Consider the following 16,233-nt stretch of genomic DNA (forward strand, 5'->3'; position numbering starts at 1 on the left):
GACTTTATTTAACAACAAATGATCCTTTATTCCATATAACTTTCGTTTGTTACCCTTTTGCTGTGTTGCCATGATTGAGTTTTCTTCTAAATGTCTATAAACTCTGTCAGCATAAATTCCAGTGTATAGTTTATACATCGTCAGAAGGCAAGTTAGTGGCCTCTAATTTTTAGGATAGCTTGCTGGTTTGCTCTTAAGGAGGAGTATTGCTTTTCCTGTTGTTAACCAGGTTGACGTCTGTTCGGCGTGTCCATATAAGTAGTTCTTACTCATGGCTAAATCTTCATATAAAATGTTAGCACTTTTAGCCATAAGTTAGGTACTGTATGTGGGCCTGGGGTTTTCCATTTAGGAGCATTTCTTAACTTTGTTTCAGTTTCTCTGGCCATTACTTCATCCCCTTTCATATTCGGTACATTTGAACTTTTATTTCTTCTATACATTCAGCATCTTTGTTATGTTCCACAGGATCTTTATAGATATTTCTCCAAATATATCTATTTCTTCTTTTTTTGCTGGTGTTTCAGTTTATTTTGCCTTGTTTCCCAATTCTGTATAAAACTTTTTGGGTCATCAATAAATTGCTTATTTTGTACTTTTCCTTTATATTTATCTGCCAATCTTCTACGTTTTTTTGCCTATGTTAATATTTTTAGTTTATTATTTGTGATAATGCATGATAGATCCTGATCAGTTCTGATACTGTGCATTGCTTTTATCATGTCTGGCTTTCTGAGTATTTTTGTTGATCTCTTCCCTCTGCTATACCTCTTCTAACAGTGACACATCTTGTCATAATTGCTTTATAGCTTTCTTTTTGACACTTCTATGATGGCATTTGATTTCTCCCCTTCCTTTCCCTTATTGCTCTGTGTTTTGGTGGTAAGACTTTATCTGTTATTAATTTAGCTGTACAGTAATATATCCTATTTACTTCTGTTATATCACATGCATTTCTATGATCAGTCCTAATTATTATGTTAATTATTTTATCAACCTTCTAAAGTTTTAGGTTTTGTTGACTTTCTGTAGTCTATTTCTTTCATTAATATGTCTGTCCATCTCTATTAAGTCAAACAACTCTTCTCTTAGATAATGTTCTTCTAAACTGAGGGCACATTCTTTGCTGTCCATTACCTGCAGGAATTCTACAGAAAATTCCAGAACATCTTCCTGTGCCACATTCTCTTCAGTTTCATCCTGTGCCATCTGTTGCTCCTTCATTTGGAAACTCACTGGCCTATCACTCCACAACACTGACTGCATTCGAGTTGCCACACTTTCCTGTTCCTTCCCTTGCTGTGCAACTCCAACTGAACTTTTGTACTGGTTTCCTATGAAAGGCTCCAAAGTATCTTCAAATGGCAATTGATCAGATGTTTCCAGCTCCACTGGTTTCTCCTTATACTGGTGATCCATTACTCTACCTTGGTGTGGTGTTATCAGAGTGACATTTTCTACATTAAATCCTTCACTTTTCAGGTAATTCGTATATATTTCTTTAACTTCTCCATTACCATTCCTCTTTTCTACTTTTCTTCTTTGTTGTCTTATTTTTTGTATTGTAAAATTTTCCATATCTGAATTGCCTTTGCCTGTGTTTCGTCTTCAAATATCTTTGGTGCTGCTCTTTCTGTATTGATTAGTTTTGCTGTCTCCTTTACATAAATGTTGTACCATATTAAATCTCTTTTTCTTTCCCATGTCCATATTTCTTCTTCAGATGTCTCCCGCTCTTCCTGTTTCTTCTTACTTGGAGGACTCTTTGTTCAATCATCCTGTGACATAACCTGTGTTAGACTTTCTACACTAAATCCTTCACTTTGTAAGTATTCCATAACTTCAGCTTCTATTTTTTAACTTCTACTTTACTGATCTTCTGTTCTGCATTCCCTCTTTGTGATCTTATTGTTTGTATTGTGAAATTTGCCATATCTACACACCTTTGCCTGTATTTTTTTTCAGATATCTTTGGGGCTGCCCATTTTGTATTGATTAATTTGGCTTTCTCCTTTGCATAAATATTGCACCATATCAGATCTCTCTTTCTTTCCAATGTTCATATTTCTTTTTTACACCTTTCAAAAATATATAGATTTTGTACTTCGTCAGTCGCTTATTTTTCCAAACAGCCCCAGGTTTCCTGGTCCATATAATGTTTTTCATAAATCTATTGTAGTAATGAACACAAAATTGTATTAGAAGCTTTTGACAGTTTTCCTTGTGCGAGTATTTTTCTTTCCTCTAATTTCTCTCTTAATCTTTTTGTATGACTTCTGTCTGGCAATTCTGGGCTTCTTGCATAATAGTAACAATACATAATTTCTTTCTTATTCTCAATAGTCCACTCTAACATCTTTATGGCTCTTTTTTGACCTGTCAGTTTTTGTGATTTATGTGGACTACTACTTCCTTCTACAACAGGGGGCCATCCCCTGAGCCTGGCCAAAGCCCATTGTAGGAATGTTTTCATGTCTTGAGGATTCTGCACTGTAATTTTTTTCCAGTCCTGGCACCAGTGTGCCTACCAGGATTGGGCAGTTTTTTTATCCTGAGACTTGTGCACTCAGCTATCTTTTTTTATTTTTTAACCTACTTCTGTCTATGATATATGCTGCATAATACTGTCCATATAACAGTTTTGTCTTGGTGAGATTTTGGAAAAAACAGGATCCACCTCATTATGGTAGTCACCAAGACTTTGGGCTGAATTCAGTTGCAGCAATACTACTGTCGTTTGCTTGCTGATTTTATCACCTCTCTGTTTGGTTCTCATTATCTCTCCCTTCGGGCCCTTAGCAACTCTCCATTCAGGCACCCACTGCTACGGATGCACAGATATAGTGAAGTGTCATTATGTTAGTTTATGTGTGGCTGAGGAGGAAAACTATAACTAGTAAACCATTAGCACACTGGCGTCATAGTAACTAATATACCTTGATATAGCTCTTCTGATGCATTTGAGAATAGTGCAACTGGCAATAGTGTGTTGTTCATCATTCACTCTGCCTCAGTAGTATATGGGCTTTCTACCTGCACACAAACCCACAGTGACAGCTTTGCAGAGCTCAGAATCCCTTCTTCTGACTCTGTGATAGGGGATTTGCTAAGCCCATCCCATCAGGGGAAGCCTAACCCATGTCACAAAATGTCAGTCACTCAATCCTTTAGTGTCAGCAGTGGGAATCACACAGTTGAATCTCTTCAACAGCCTGCAGTGTGTATTACCACATCCAGACTCAGGTAAGATCCCTTTGGGAACTTTCTTTCCTCTATAGTATTATATATTTTTGATTTCTTTCTATTTTAGTTAAAAATATATATCTGTGTTAACTTTTTATTTGAATATACGTGCTATTTTTTACTGATGTTAGTTCTCTGGAAAATATGCTTAATACTCTTTTTAAATCATTTATGGTACTTTTCTAAAGTCTTTTATAACTTCTTCTGTGAATCTGAAGTTCTGTGGTGTCAGTTGAACACTAGGAACTATATTAATTTTGACGTTCTAACAGAAATGTTTTGCATTTTTTTTTACTTTTTTCACATATGTTATAATACACTGCTCTAGCTATTTTTTTCATTAGATCACTATTTTACTGTATTTGCATTTTATGTGGAGATTTTTTTTTCATTTCTGACAAGGGAATCTCTAAATAAATGCTTTTAATGCTGTTTCAAATGGCTTCTATTTTGTATATGAACTTATTCTTTATTCACTTATGAACTTATTCAACTGATTGACACTTTTTGGGCAAGTGAATTTTATTTGGTAGTATGTCTATTTGTGCTGTTGATTACTACACTGTATAGGTTGTAGAACAAGGCTTAGCACATTTTAAATTGTTTCTGCTATAATTTTATGTAGCTTACCCCTATTTGCTGTATGGGGACATGGTTTATATTTTCTATTATTGCAGCCTTACTCAGCACTTAGTAGTATCACTGTATTATTTTGGCTGGTGTTTTTTTTTCCCTAGACTTGATTGATCTTGATATCACTACCCCCCCCCCCCTTAAAATCTATTTGTACCTAAAAAGAAAAAAATAAACAAAAACTGCCTCAGCTTATGGTTGGTGATTCTGTTGTTACCTTAAAATACCCTGCAGGCCACTTACCTTTCCTCCTATATTTCTCTGGAGTGAGTTCATAGCCCTATATGGTGCAGGAGTCAGACATATCCTTTGGGGCTATTCCAATACCTGGTTCAGGTTTGGCAAAACCGAACCCTTTAGGTACAGAAAGGTCCAGGATAAAAGACCCCTTGATAGACAGAATACTATGTTCACAGATATTTTGTCCACTAGTATAGTTCACATTAAGAAGAAAGAGAAACTTCACCACACTGGAGAAAATCCGGTTATTACCATATATAGTTCTGATATGGTTTCATTAGCAAAGAGTGTTTACAGTCAGCTAATCTTGAGGACTATGCTGCTAATCAGAATGACTGTGAGGATACCTTCTATAAAGATCAGTCTATGGCTGCAGATTTTGATGGGGACTGTAATGCAGGCAATAATAAATACTCTGACTCTGACAAATCTGATTCTTTGGAAGGTGAATAGATTCAAAAATCCAAACAGGTGTTCACCTTTCCAGAGATGTTAGCTAAGTTTTAGACATGTTTTCGATTGCAAGCAATTTGGAGCTATGCCAAAGATTGGCAGAATTTATTATCAACTTATTGAGTAAGAATTTTCAAATATTTTAGCTGTCCCTCATCTGTTACTGGCCTTAGAAGAGGTATATAAAACTACATATAAAATCCTTTTGGCTAGTGAACCAGTTCCTAAAAAAGCTATGAGGCTATACAATGGGGTTTGGAGGTTCAAGGTTGTTATAATGAGTAAGGTGATTACCTCACAAACATAACAGACACAGTTTGATTTTCACTTTTGAAAAGGAAATTGACTAAGCTTAAAATAGCTCACAAGGGCAGATAGTAGCCTAGTACTTACCTGTAAACCTATGACCCTATGAACAAGGTGTGCACTAATCTTGCAGCTCTCTTTGCTTCTTTGTTTTTGGCTGACTGAGCCACAGTTTCCCCAGCTTCACACTCTAAAAAGGTACCTTATAGGCTCATAGATTCACAAGTAATTACTAGGCAAGTTTCCCTTGTGGGCCATTTTAAGCTTAGCCAATTTCCTTTTTTGTACTTGAATTAACCTATTCCATTTGGTTAGAGACTGGCCTTACCTATCTTGTGGTCAGTAATTATATATTGCCCGTAATGAGAATAACTAGGATCATACCATATATAATTTGAGGGGACCCATGCATGGGATAAATTATTTGGGAGCTGCCTCTCTCCATTAGTAGTACAGAGAGCAGTCCTGGGTAAATTTTCTGTTTCCCATTTATAGTTCTAAGCTGTGCTTGAATATGGACAGGGATGAACTTTGAGATATACCTATCCCTACAAACCATTCTGTTGCTTTTGCAGGAGAGGTTTTGATACTTAGACTATTTCTGATACCATTTGACTTGCTGATGTGCAGTAAATCTATCAGTATTGGGTCGGAGGATGCCTTGTATACCAGACAGGTTACCTCTTAGCAGTGTGTAGGATACCAAGTATATTGACAGGGCTTTGAGTTGGTCCATGTAGGACATGTTGTTTAGGCCTTGTATCCTTTTTGTAAAGTATCTCTCTGGGTGTTCCAATTATTGCATGTGTCTGAACAGATACATGCCAAAAGGGGAATTATATTCGATGATTAGCTTAATGAGGGCTGAGTAAAGGGGACAATAACAACCCTAGATCTAGACACATTTCCTTTGTTTATAATATGTACAATATAGAAGGATTTACACACAAGAATCGACACATGTTGGTCAAATGTTAAGTCACTTTCCACTTAAACTCCCAAATCCCAAATAACTGGGTCAAGTCTTGGAGCATATTGCTAATGTGGTAGTTACCTCGGGTAGATGACTTTACAAAGGGCACAGTAGTACATTTTTCATATTTAGTTTCAGTCCATGATTTTGGTACCAGTTTATTTGGGACAAACTTTCCTGCAGGATAGCTAAGTCTTTGGCTTCTTCTAACTGTAAACCACCAGATAAAATTGAGAAGTGACTAGAACCTTTGGGAAAAAGTTGGCTCAGTCTAAGTCTTTAGAATTCTAAATTATCTAAGTTTTATGTAGCACTTTAGTTTACAATGTGCTTACAGTTTAGATGACTTTGCTGCATCTTTGCCTGCTAAGCAGAAGTGTTATATAAATAAGGTTGCTTCTAATGTGACTCAAGTTTTGAAACATGCTTTGAGGAGTATTTTGGAAGGTGTGGACAAATTTTCTAGAAATGTTGACAGTTCTGTTGTATGAAAAAGGTATGCTTGATTACATAACCAAAATATTTCTGAGGATTTAAAAACTGAGATTTTGAATGCCCCTTTAAGATCGGAATTTGCATTTGGTTCTGCTAAACAGATTCTCAAATTATCGGATGAGAGCAGTAAATTGATTTATGCAGTAAATCGAATGTTTCATATTCTCAGGTTCTCCCCTAACAAGGCATCCAATTTCAAATGGCAGAACAATCAAAATTCATATCCTAACAAAAGTCAGGGCACCAAGAGGAAATAGCAGTGGGATAATGCTTTCAAAACAAATAAAAGGGGATACTTTCTCAAATTGTTTGTGGTCATTGGCTGACTGGGGTTGCCTGGACAACGGCTTGGAGTAAGCATCTCATTGGTTCTTTCAAGCTTTTTTTTTAAGTTGTTTCAGGTTTCAACTTTGTTACTTAAGAAGTTAACTTGTGAGTGTTTCTGCCATTTCACACTGAGCTAATTGGAGGAATTCAGAGAAAGTGCTCTGAGCCAACTAATCTGTGATATATAACATTATTTATGGCACTTTTATTGTCTGCATATACTTTGCTAGCTAGTTTCACTGTGTGTGAGGTATTAACTAGAAATTTTCTACAATTGTTAAGCATCTGGTTGGGTTTGTTTGTTCTGATTTTTGTTTCCCACCCTCCCTCTGTATTGGTATCCTGTTTTTATACTTGGTGGCTTTGCAGTTGCCCGCCCCTACTGTAAATTTGATCTGGGACACTCCTCCCAGTCTAGTGTTATTACCTCATTCTACCTAATCCAGGGAAAACATTTGAGAAGGCCAACCCAGTTAGTTTCTGCTCCTCCTGTCCCCTTTCCACTTTACAAAAAAAAAAATTCTAATCTTGTTTCCTGCCTTTCCTGTAAGTCATCTAGTCCAGATACAGATTTGCTGTATCCAGAACTGTTTGTAAGCTTCTGAGCCCCCAAGCCTTTCTGTGTTGGAGGGAAGTCTTCTAGCTTAATTTTGTTTCTTAGAACTAGCCAGTTTTCTAGTTTCAGCACTCAAATCTATCTCTTTGAGCTCAGCACTTGTTCAGAACTCATTGTAAGCACTAAATAAGCTACAAATTACTACAGCACTCAACTTTCCTCACTTGTCTAAAGGAAAACAGTTTTTAGTACTTAATAAATAAGCACCTATCCAGGCATGTCTAAGGGTCAGCTCCCGGTGTTTTCTCCTGTCTACCTGATGAATCTGGGCATCTTGGGGCAATGCAGCAATTGCCTCATCTACACAGACAACCCTCTCCTCCTACCATCCAACACTACAACCTGTGAGAGATGCACTTATCTAGCCAAACTGGAAGCAAAGCTCTCTTCACCCAAGACTGGACTAGACAGTCAAGAGGAGAAGGTAAACACTTGCACCACACCACACTCATCACATAATCCCTCAAAACCTACACCACCAAAACACACACATAGAAACACAAAACACATTCCTACATTCGCAGAGGCTCTCAAAAAAAATCTACCCAAGGAACAGGGACCTCCAAAGCAGAAACGCAAGCAACCTCCACCCCCCAACACAACCCAAATGACACATAACCCACAAACACAGTGTGCCAGTCAACCACAGCCCATAAGGCATAACAATGTACCCAACACTCTAGTCATAGGTGACTCTATAGTCAGGCACACTGATGTTCCACTCACCAGGCTAAACAAGGAGAAAGTTACTGTCAGCTGCCTGTCAGGTGCCAGGATCCACCACATAACGCATGCCCTCAGGTCACTCCACAAGTACAAATATGACTGTCATTGTCCATGTTGGTGTGAATGACCTGAGACGTACCTCCCTGGACTACATGAAAAGAGACATAGAGGAGCTGTCTGATCTTTTAGCCCAGGCAGGTATGACCCTAGCCCTGAGTAGCATCCTGCCATCACTCAGAATGATACCACAGTACAAGGACAAAATGATTGACTTCAACAATTGGCTAAGCTTCTGGTGTCATTCTAAGGGGATCCAGTATCTGTCTGTCTGGGATGACATGATCGACAAACCATGATACTTTTGCCAGAGATGGCCTGCACCTGCCGCCCTTGGGATTCCGGATACTGGCTAAGGTTCTTGCCACCCCTATAGTGCCTTTTTTAGGCAAGATTCAAATGACAAATTCACCACCGTAACATGTACAAGCAAGCAAAATCTGAGGGTAATGCTACGTAATGCTAGAAGTCTAAACCTCAAATTGCACTCACTCGAGGCACTCCTTAAAATAGAGAACATCGACATCTGTGCAGTGACAGAGACCTGGTTCAAGGCTCCTGCATTACCAGGCTATAATTCATCCCACACCTTTCGGCCACCTAACCTGGACTGAAGCACTAAAGGTGGAGGTGTGTCCATATTCATTAAGGATATCCACACCTCCAGGCTAGTTGCTCAGCATAATGCATCCGAGATTATCAAAGTGCAACTAACTCTGGGCAAGACCGCAATCCAAGATTATCAAAGTGCAACTAACTCTGGGCAAGACCGCAATCCAAACTGTAGCTTGCTACAGATCCCCCACCATGCCCCAGGATTCCCACTCCTCATTTCTTGATACACTGGAAAATATTAGGGTACAACCTAACACCCTAATAATGGGCGATTTCAACTACCCCACCATTAACTGGGAAAACTACTCATGTACCAATTTCTGTGCTCAACGTTTTCTGTAATGCATAAATTCCAATGCCTTGGATCAACTTATTCACACCCCCACCAGGGGCAGCAATATTCTAGACCTGGTCATTACCAACATGGGCAACCGATGTTCTACACCAGAGGTCAGTTCCTTGTTGGTCAGATTCGACCACAAACAAATCACCCTAGACATCCACATCCCAGCCCCAACCCCCCATTAGGGAAACCACCATAAAAATGTCTCCAAAGGCAACTTCACGCTTCCTCAGACAGAAGTGGCAAACTTCACGACACCCATGCTGATGGACAATAGAGGTACGACTGCTGAATCCTATACAGCTGCACTTTATAAGCACTTACACGAGTGCATGGATCGTGCAATCCCTAACAGAACCAAGATGCTATCCTCCAAAAAAAAGAAAGCCAATCTGGTGGTCCCCTGCCATAAACAAACTCTACAACAGAAGGAAGAAAGAAACTGTTGCAAAAAAGAATAAAATCCCATGATTGGAGGAACTCCGTGGTCAGCCTCAGTAAGAAGCTGAGATCCCTCATAAAATCCTCGAAAACTAGTTACGAAAACAAAATCGCCACTGATTCTAAAGATAACTACAAAGCATTCTATAGCTATGCCAAGAATCTTAATAGCAACACTCAGATCTGCTCTGAGTTTCAGCACAATGGCACTAAATATACAGAACCAATTGATATTGCCAACATCCTGGCAGATAGGTTCAGTACTAACTTTACCCCTCTTTCATCCCCTAAAGGGCCAATCTCTATACCAGAAGAATGCAAAGTTCCTGTAATCACGGCTGCACAGGTAAAAAACACACTCTTCAAAGCCAAGAACACAGCATCCATCGGACCAGACAACATTCCAGGCTGCGTTCTACATGAACTACAGAATGAACTGGCACCCCACCTAAGTACCATGTTCAATCATAGCCTCACCTCAGGCTTTGTGCCCACTGAATGGCACACAGCAACAGTTATCCCACTCCACAAAGGGGGAGCCACCATGAACCCCGCGAACTACTGCCCCATTAGCCTGATGAGCCTGGTCTGCAAGGCTATAGAACGTATCATCATGGAACTTATAAACAATGACATTAGTAATCTCCAAACTCTGGACCCTACCCAGTTCGGGTTTGTAAAAGGCAGATCATGCCTCCTAAACCTGATAGACTTCTATGAAGCGGTCACCAAAGCCGTAGATGAGGGTAAGGTGGTTCACACAGCCTATCTAGATCTCGCCAAGGCTTTCGACATGGTCCCCCACTCTGGAATTATAGATAAACTCACTAAACTAGGTATAAATCCCTATGTCACAAGATGGGTTGCCAACTGGCTCACTGACAGAACCCACATTGTGAAAGTAGCATACTCTAAATCCAACTTCAGACCGGTGACAAGTGGATTACCACAGGGTTCAGTCCTAGGTCCTCTCCTGCTTTGTATCTACATCTCTGAAGTACAGGCTAACACAGAAGGTCTTTGGCTAACAAAGTTCGCAGATGACTGCAAACTAGGAGCCATAATCAAAAATCCTAACGATGTAGACATCCTACAAAAGGGCCTCACTGACACAGATGCCTGGTGTCAAAGCCATGGCCTCAAGCTCAATGCCAAAAAGTGCATTGTTATCCCTTTTGGTAAAAACTCTGTACCCATGAACTACCACATAGGCGGTAATCTACTTAACAATGAAAGTGTGATAAGAGACTTTGGGACACAGGTGGACAGTAGTCTCTCCTTTGATAATCACATCACCACAGTAGTCAGGAAATCCTTCTACGTGGCACACCTCATCACAAAAGGTTTCTCATCCAGGAAAAAAGAGGTCATTGTTCCCCTCTACTCATTACTCATTAGATCCATTATAGAGTACAATGCCCCTTTTGGTATGTACCTCACAAGACATCTACAACAACTGGAAAGGCCACAGAAATACCTCACAAAGAGGATTACCAGCCTCAAACAGATGCCCTAGACAGACCATCTCAAAAAACTCCAGTCTTACTCTATGTCGCATATCACCTACTCAAAGGCGATCTCTGCCTAACATACAAAGCTATGTCAAACCCAGAGCTGTTGGACATGCTACACTTAAAGAAATCCCAATCCCTCTGAGCTACATGCTCTAGGGACCAAAACCTTGTCACCACAATAAACGGAACATGCTGGAGGGATAAATTCCTGTCCCAGAGACTTCCCATACTCTGGAACAAACTAACTATCTATATCAAACAAAGCTCCTCATTAGCACTGTTCAAGAAAAATCTTGATGATTGGATGGGAGATAGGAAATTCATCCCGAGGATCACTTCTGTGGCTCTGCTTGACAGGGGCACAGGAAAATAATTTTCTTGGGTGGCAAAAGCCAGGGTACCGTTTGGCTAGGCTTATGTAGGCCCTAGGGCCAATAGGCTAGTACCTACCTATGAACCTAAAAAGGATCAATCACCTGCTAAAGAATGAGAATGCGAGGCTTGGGGATCCTGTCCCTCTTCCCCTTACCCCTCCAATGGTCTTCACTCAACACAGCAGTCTGACCACAAGTAGTCTTAGACAAATTGGTATTGACAATAACTCAGAGACGAGACCTTTAGCAGTGGATAGAATCCCCCGCACCTGCCAAATCAGATACATTTGTTCCCCATCTCTGATACTCCTTCACAAGTTGCAAGCAGAGGTTATAGAACTAGTTCCTGAACCACAAAAAAGAAAAAAAAAAACAATACTCCAGAATCTGTTTGGTACCCTAAAAGAGCAATCATGGAAACCAGTGTTAGATTTGTATTACCTAAATACCATTTTGAAAGTATCCAAATTCAAAACGCTCACCCTTCAGAGGGTCCTCCTACCAGTTTTGCTGGACAACTGTTTCATGGTAACTTTAGATCTGAAAGATGCATATCATCACCTGGGCTTTAAGCTGAACCTACAAAAGTCCTTTTTCAAAGAATTGTCTTCCTGTGGTGTATGACAGCCACATAAAAAAGAATGGCCTTTCTACCAAAAGACTAAGTCCTGACTTATCAGAACATTTTTCAGGGATTTCTCTCTTCATGAAGCTGCCACTGTAGGAGAGTTTCTGAAAATTCTAGGCCTTTTGGCATTAATGATCCTCAAATTATCACTGGCCAGACTCTATATGAGACAGATTCAATGGCACTTAAAAAGTATCCCATAAGAATCATGTGGTACCTGAGCAAACAAGGGAGTACAATGTCCTTCCCTCTTTGCCAGTTGATACTGTTGGCCTGAGAACTAGCCTTACAACATTCTCTGATGCTTCAGGCCTCATACATCCCTTCAGAGCAAAATATAGTGGCAGACAGACTAAGCAAATCTCGAACTGACCTGCACGAGTGGAGGACAGGACTTCCAGGATTTGGATCAGATGGGGAAAACACCTCAGATAGATCTGTTCACCTCCTTTCAAAACAATCAGTTGGAATAATTTTGTTTGAGACATTGTTGTAGCCATGCTTGGAAGACAGACACATTCTTGTTCTCTTGAATGGGAATATTCCTTTATGCATTTCCACCCTTTTGACTGATACCCAAGGTACTTCTGAAGGTTCAGAAAGAATTATCAAGGATCATGGGGATGACTCTCCCTTCTGGCCTAGGCAAAGTTGGTTCTCCCTTTTTATGGAATTGGGCAAGGGCAATTTGCCACAGGCTTCCTCACACCCTGCAGCTTTCTACATAATCAGGGGCAACTGGTGAAACCCAACCTATAGCAATTGCAGTTGACAGCCTGGATGATTCTATCTTGATACCTTTTAGGCACTTGTTCCACCAGGATGTGCAGCAGATATTGAAAGAGACAATAAAATCTGCTTTTGTTTACAATTGGAAAAGGTTTTTTGGGTGGTGACTACCTGATAACGGAGGGCCCCTTATGGTGTCTACCTCTCTGGTTTTGAAGTATTTGTCTCAGCTACTCAACAATGGCTTATCTTATGCATCGATCAAGGTGCATCTTGCAGCCATCTTAGCCTGTCTGTTCATGCATCCTCCTCTTTCATCTCTTTTTATGGACAGTTTATGAAGGGAGTGTTGCATGTTGGACCCCCCACAAATGCAAAGTTCTCCTCCTCGGGATCTCAACATTGTTCTTGAAAAATTGACCTTTTCTCCTTTTGAACCTGCCTTGCAGGTTGATGTAAAGTTCATCACTTGAAAAACTGTTTGCTTATTACTCTGATATCTGCAATGCAATTCTCTGAGCTGCAAGCTCTCATGGTGGGACAGCCTTATCTGATTTTCCACAAGGACATGGTTGTTTTATGTACTAATCCATCATTCAAACCAAACACTGCTGCGGTATTTACTCAGAATCAAGCCATCAATCTCCCATTTTTTTCTGGAACTTAAAAAAAAGAAAGAGAAGAAGATTTTGCATACCTTGGATGTGCACAGACAGCTCATGTACTACTTTGACAGAACTAAGATTTTCAGGAAATCTGAACAGTTGTTCATTTTCTATTCTGGGACTAAGAAGGGTTAACCTGTCTTTATGCAAATGATTGCTGATTGGTTGTCCTCTGCTGTTGTTTTTTTGTTACTCTCGCCAAGGTAAATCAATTCCAGGCAAGGTTAAGACACATTCATCAGAACCTTATTCTCTTTGGTGACATGTTGGAAAGGAGGGCACTCTAGAAGTATCCTAGGAGCAACAAACTGGTCTTCTGTTCATACCTTTATAAAGCACTACAAACTAGATTCTTTCTGAAGTTCCAGAGCAGTTTTTGTGAAGAACATTCTTCGGGGGGCTTTGGGATCTGTATCCTTCTGCCTCACAGGTAGCATAAGCTTTGTGAATTACCCATATGCCAGTGAGGTAATGATGAATATAATACAGTTACATAAGCCCTACTCACCTGTAATAGCAGATATTCAAATTTCATACTGCCTCAGTGGCTCCACCCACCTACCATCAATTATTTTGTATATAGTTCAATGTTATCTGACCATGTTGTGCTATTGGTTGGGTTTGGTTATTTGTGTTGTTATTTTTTTTTTTTTTTGCTGCGAATTGGTTGTTTTCGGATGATTCTTGCTTCTGGTCTTCCTACTTAGTACTAAAAGCCTGAATAACTGACTTTCTGTTACAGGGGTTAGGATTCCCTTTATGAGATGGGATTAGCCACTCCCCCATCTCAGAGAGTCAGAGGAATGGAAGGGAGATTAAACTCCAGAAAGTTACCATTGTAGGTTTTTGTGCAGGCAGATAACCCATATACCACCAAGGCAGTGTGAAATTTGAGCATCTGCTGTTACAGGTAAGTAGGACTTATGCAACTGTCCTTTTTTCATCTGTAGTTCATCAAAAGTAAAGAAGATGTTATTGCATAATCCTTTATTCTAGGGTTACAAGCAAAAACAGCAAGATAGGACCACCACGGCTGTAAAATCCAGTATTTATTCACAAAGTAAAAACAGGATAAGTGCTTTCAAGTGAATAACTCACGCGTCATCAGATCTCAGAAAGAGAACAAACAACACCGTTTAAATAACAGTATATTCTGACTATTAGCCAAGATAACAAGCATCAATTAATCAATTAAAACAAAACCAATTAAAATTAATTAAATCAATTAAAGCTAAAAGAACTTTAAAGTGCAAGGCATAGGAACCCATCAACCAAAGGTTGGTTTCCTTGTTTATTTAATTACTAGTTTGTTTATTCATTTAATCATTTAAGGGACCGTGCCTCCAGTGCAGGTTTTATACTGACACAGTTATTAAGCCCAGGATGAATATGGGCATGTAGTCTAAGAATCCATTTCAACTCAATGGACTCCAGATGGTTATTTAGATTACCCCCTCTCTTATTCTTATTTACAAGCTGTAAAACTATAAAGTTAAAGCTATGCATATTATAAACAGCAGTATGCTTTGCCAAAGCATTCTGTAAATTCATGTTCTTTATGTCATATAGATGATTGTACATCCTATCCTTCAACCTCCTGGAGGTCTTGCCAACATAAAAGCAATCACAGCACTTACAGCTGGTGGGTATACTAAATTACTAGTGCCGCAGGTGGCACTAAACCTAGGAGAAAACTTAAAATCCAGGACAGGGTGACTGAAAAACTGTGTCGTAGATATCACACTACACGTTACAATGTCCACAGGGAAAAGTGCCAAGTCTTAAATCCCTCACACTCATAGCATCTCCAGCATATATAGCTTTGTCCTTACACAAAAGTAATTTCAGATTTAAACTGTTTCTATAGGCAAAACATAGTGCCTCCCCAACTATATTGGCTGTAGTAGGATCTACAGTAAGTACATGCCAATTACACCTGACAATATCTGTCATAACAGCATTGTCATTGGCATAAGTCATTGTAAAGCAAAGTCTATTACCCCTGGGATATTTGCCTATACCATGCCCTGATGATTTGGGATTATCAAGAACCTCACTCTTAGCTCTATCCAATATGGATTTACTATAGCCCCTGTCCTAAAACAGACGATCTAAAAGGTCCACTTGAATGTTCAAATCAGTAAAGTCCTTACATATCCTTTTAACTCTATGGTGTTGCCCTTTAACTATATTGGGAAAAACAAACCTGGGATGCATACTACCGAACTCCAATAGACTATTCTTCCAACAAGGTTTCCGGTATAGACTGGTAGTTATTATGCCAGAATCATTCTTGCATAAGGTGACATCTAAGAAATCCACACTAGTCATAGAAGATGTCATTGTGAATTTCTGAACTGTACTTTTTTCATCTGTAGTTCATCAACAGAATTTGAATAAATACTAAATATTTTGTCAGAATTGTGTGAAACTGATGCCACTATTTAAAGGAGTAACAGTCAAGGAAAAGGTGGGCACATGATTGTGACATGATCATGGCATGGTTTTCTAAGAAATGTTCTCTGTACAGCATTCAATGTGCTTTCTCTCTTTCTTTGATTTAAAAATAAATTCCTAACCTGACATTAATTGGTTAATTAATTAGCTTCTGTGTTCCTAAACCGAGGATTTCCTTAAGTGATACCTTTGCTTACTTTTGCCAGATGCCTTGCAGAAAACAGTGGTGATGTGGCTTTCATCAGACATTCTACTGTTTTTGAAAACACAGATGGTGAGTGTAACACATATGTTAATTCTATGATAAATGTAATGTAGGACATCTAACATACAATGAACATCAGACAAGTAAAAACTTGTGAGTCTCAGATTAAACTGAGTTTGTGTTTATGTATAGC

At 39.3% G+C, this 16,233-nt stretch overlaps 1 protein-coding gene across 2 annotated transcripts in view; it reads left to right on the forward strand.

Annotated features, from left to right (window-relative positions):
- Nucleotides 1-16,233, forward strand: part of LOC122800857 (otolith matrix protein 1-like) — a 205,697-nt gene that overhangs the window by 107,742 nt on the left and 81,722 nt on the right. For both annotated transcript variants that reach the window (XM_044070176.1, XM_044070177.1), the window contains exon 6: nt 16,042-16,109. In XM_044070176.1, coding sequence (XP_043926111.1) covers nt 16,042-16,109 — 68 coding nt within the window. The remainder of the gene's footprint in view (nt 1-16,041; nt 16,110-16,233) is intronic.

This window comes from Protopterus annectens, chromosome 4.part1, assembly GCF_019279795.1.
Source record: "Protopterus annectens isolate FY-2018-M chromosome 4.part1, PAN1.0, whole genome shotgun sequence".
Classification (NCBI taxonomy): Eukaryota; Metazoa; Chordata; order Ceratodontiformes; family Protopteridae; genus Protopterus; species Protopterus annectens.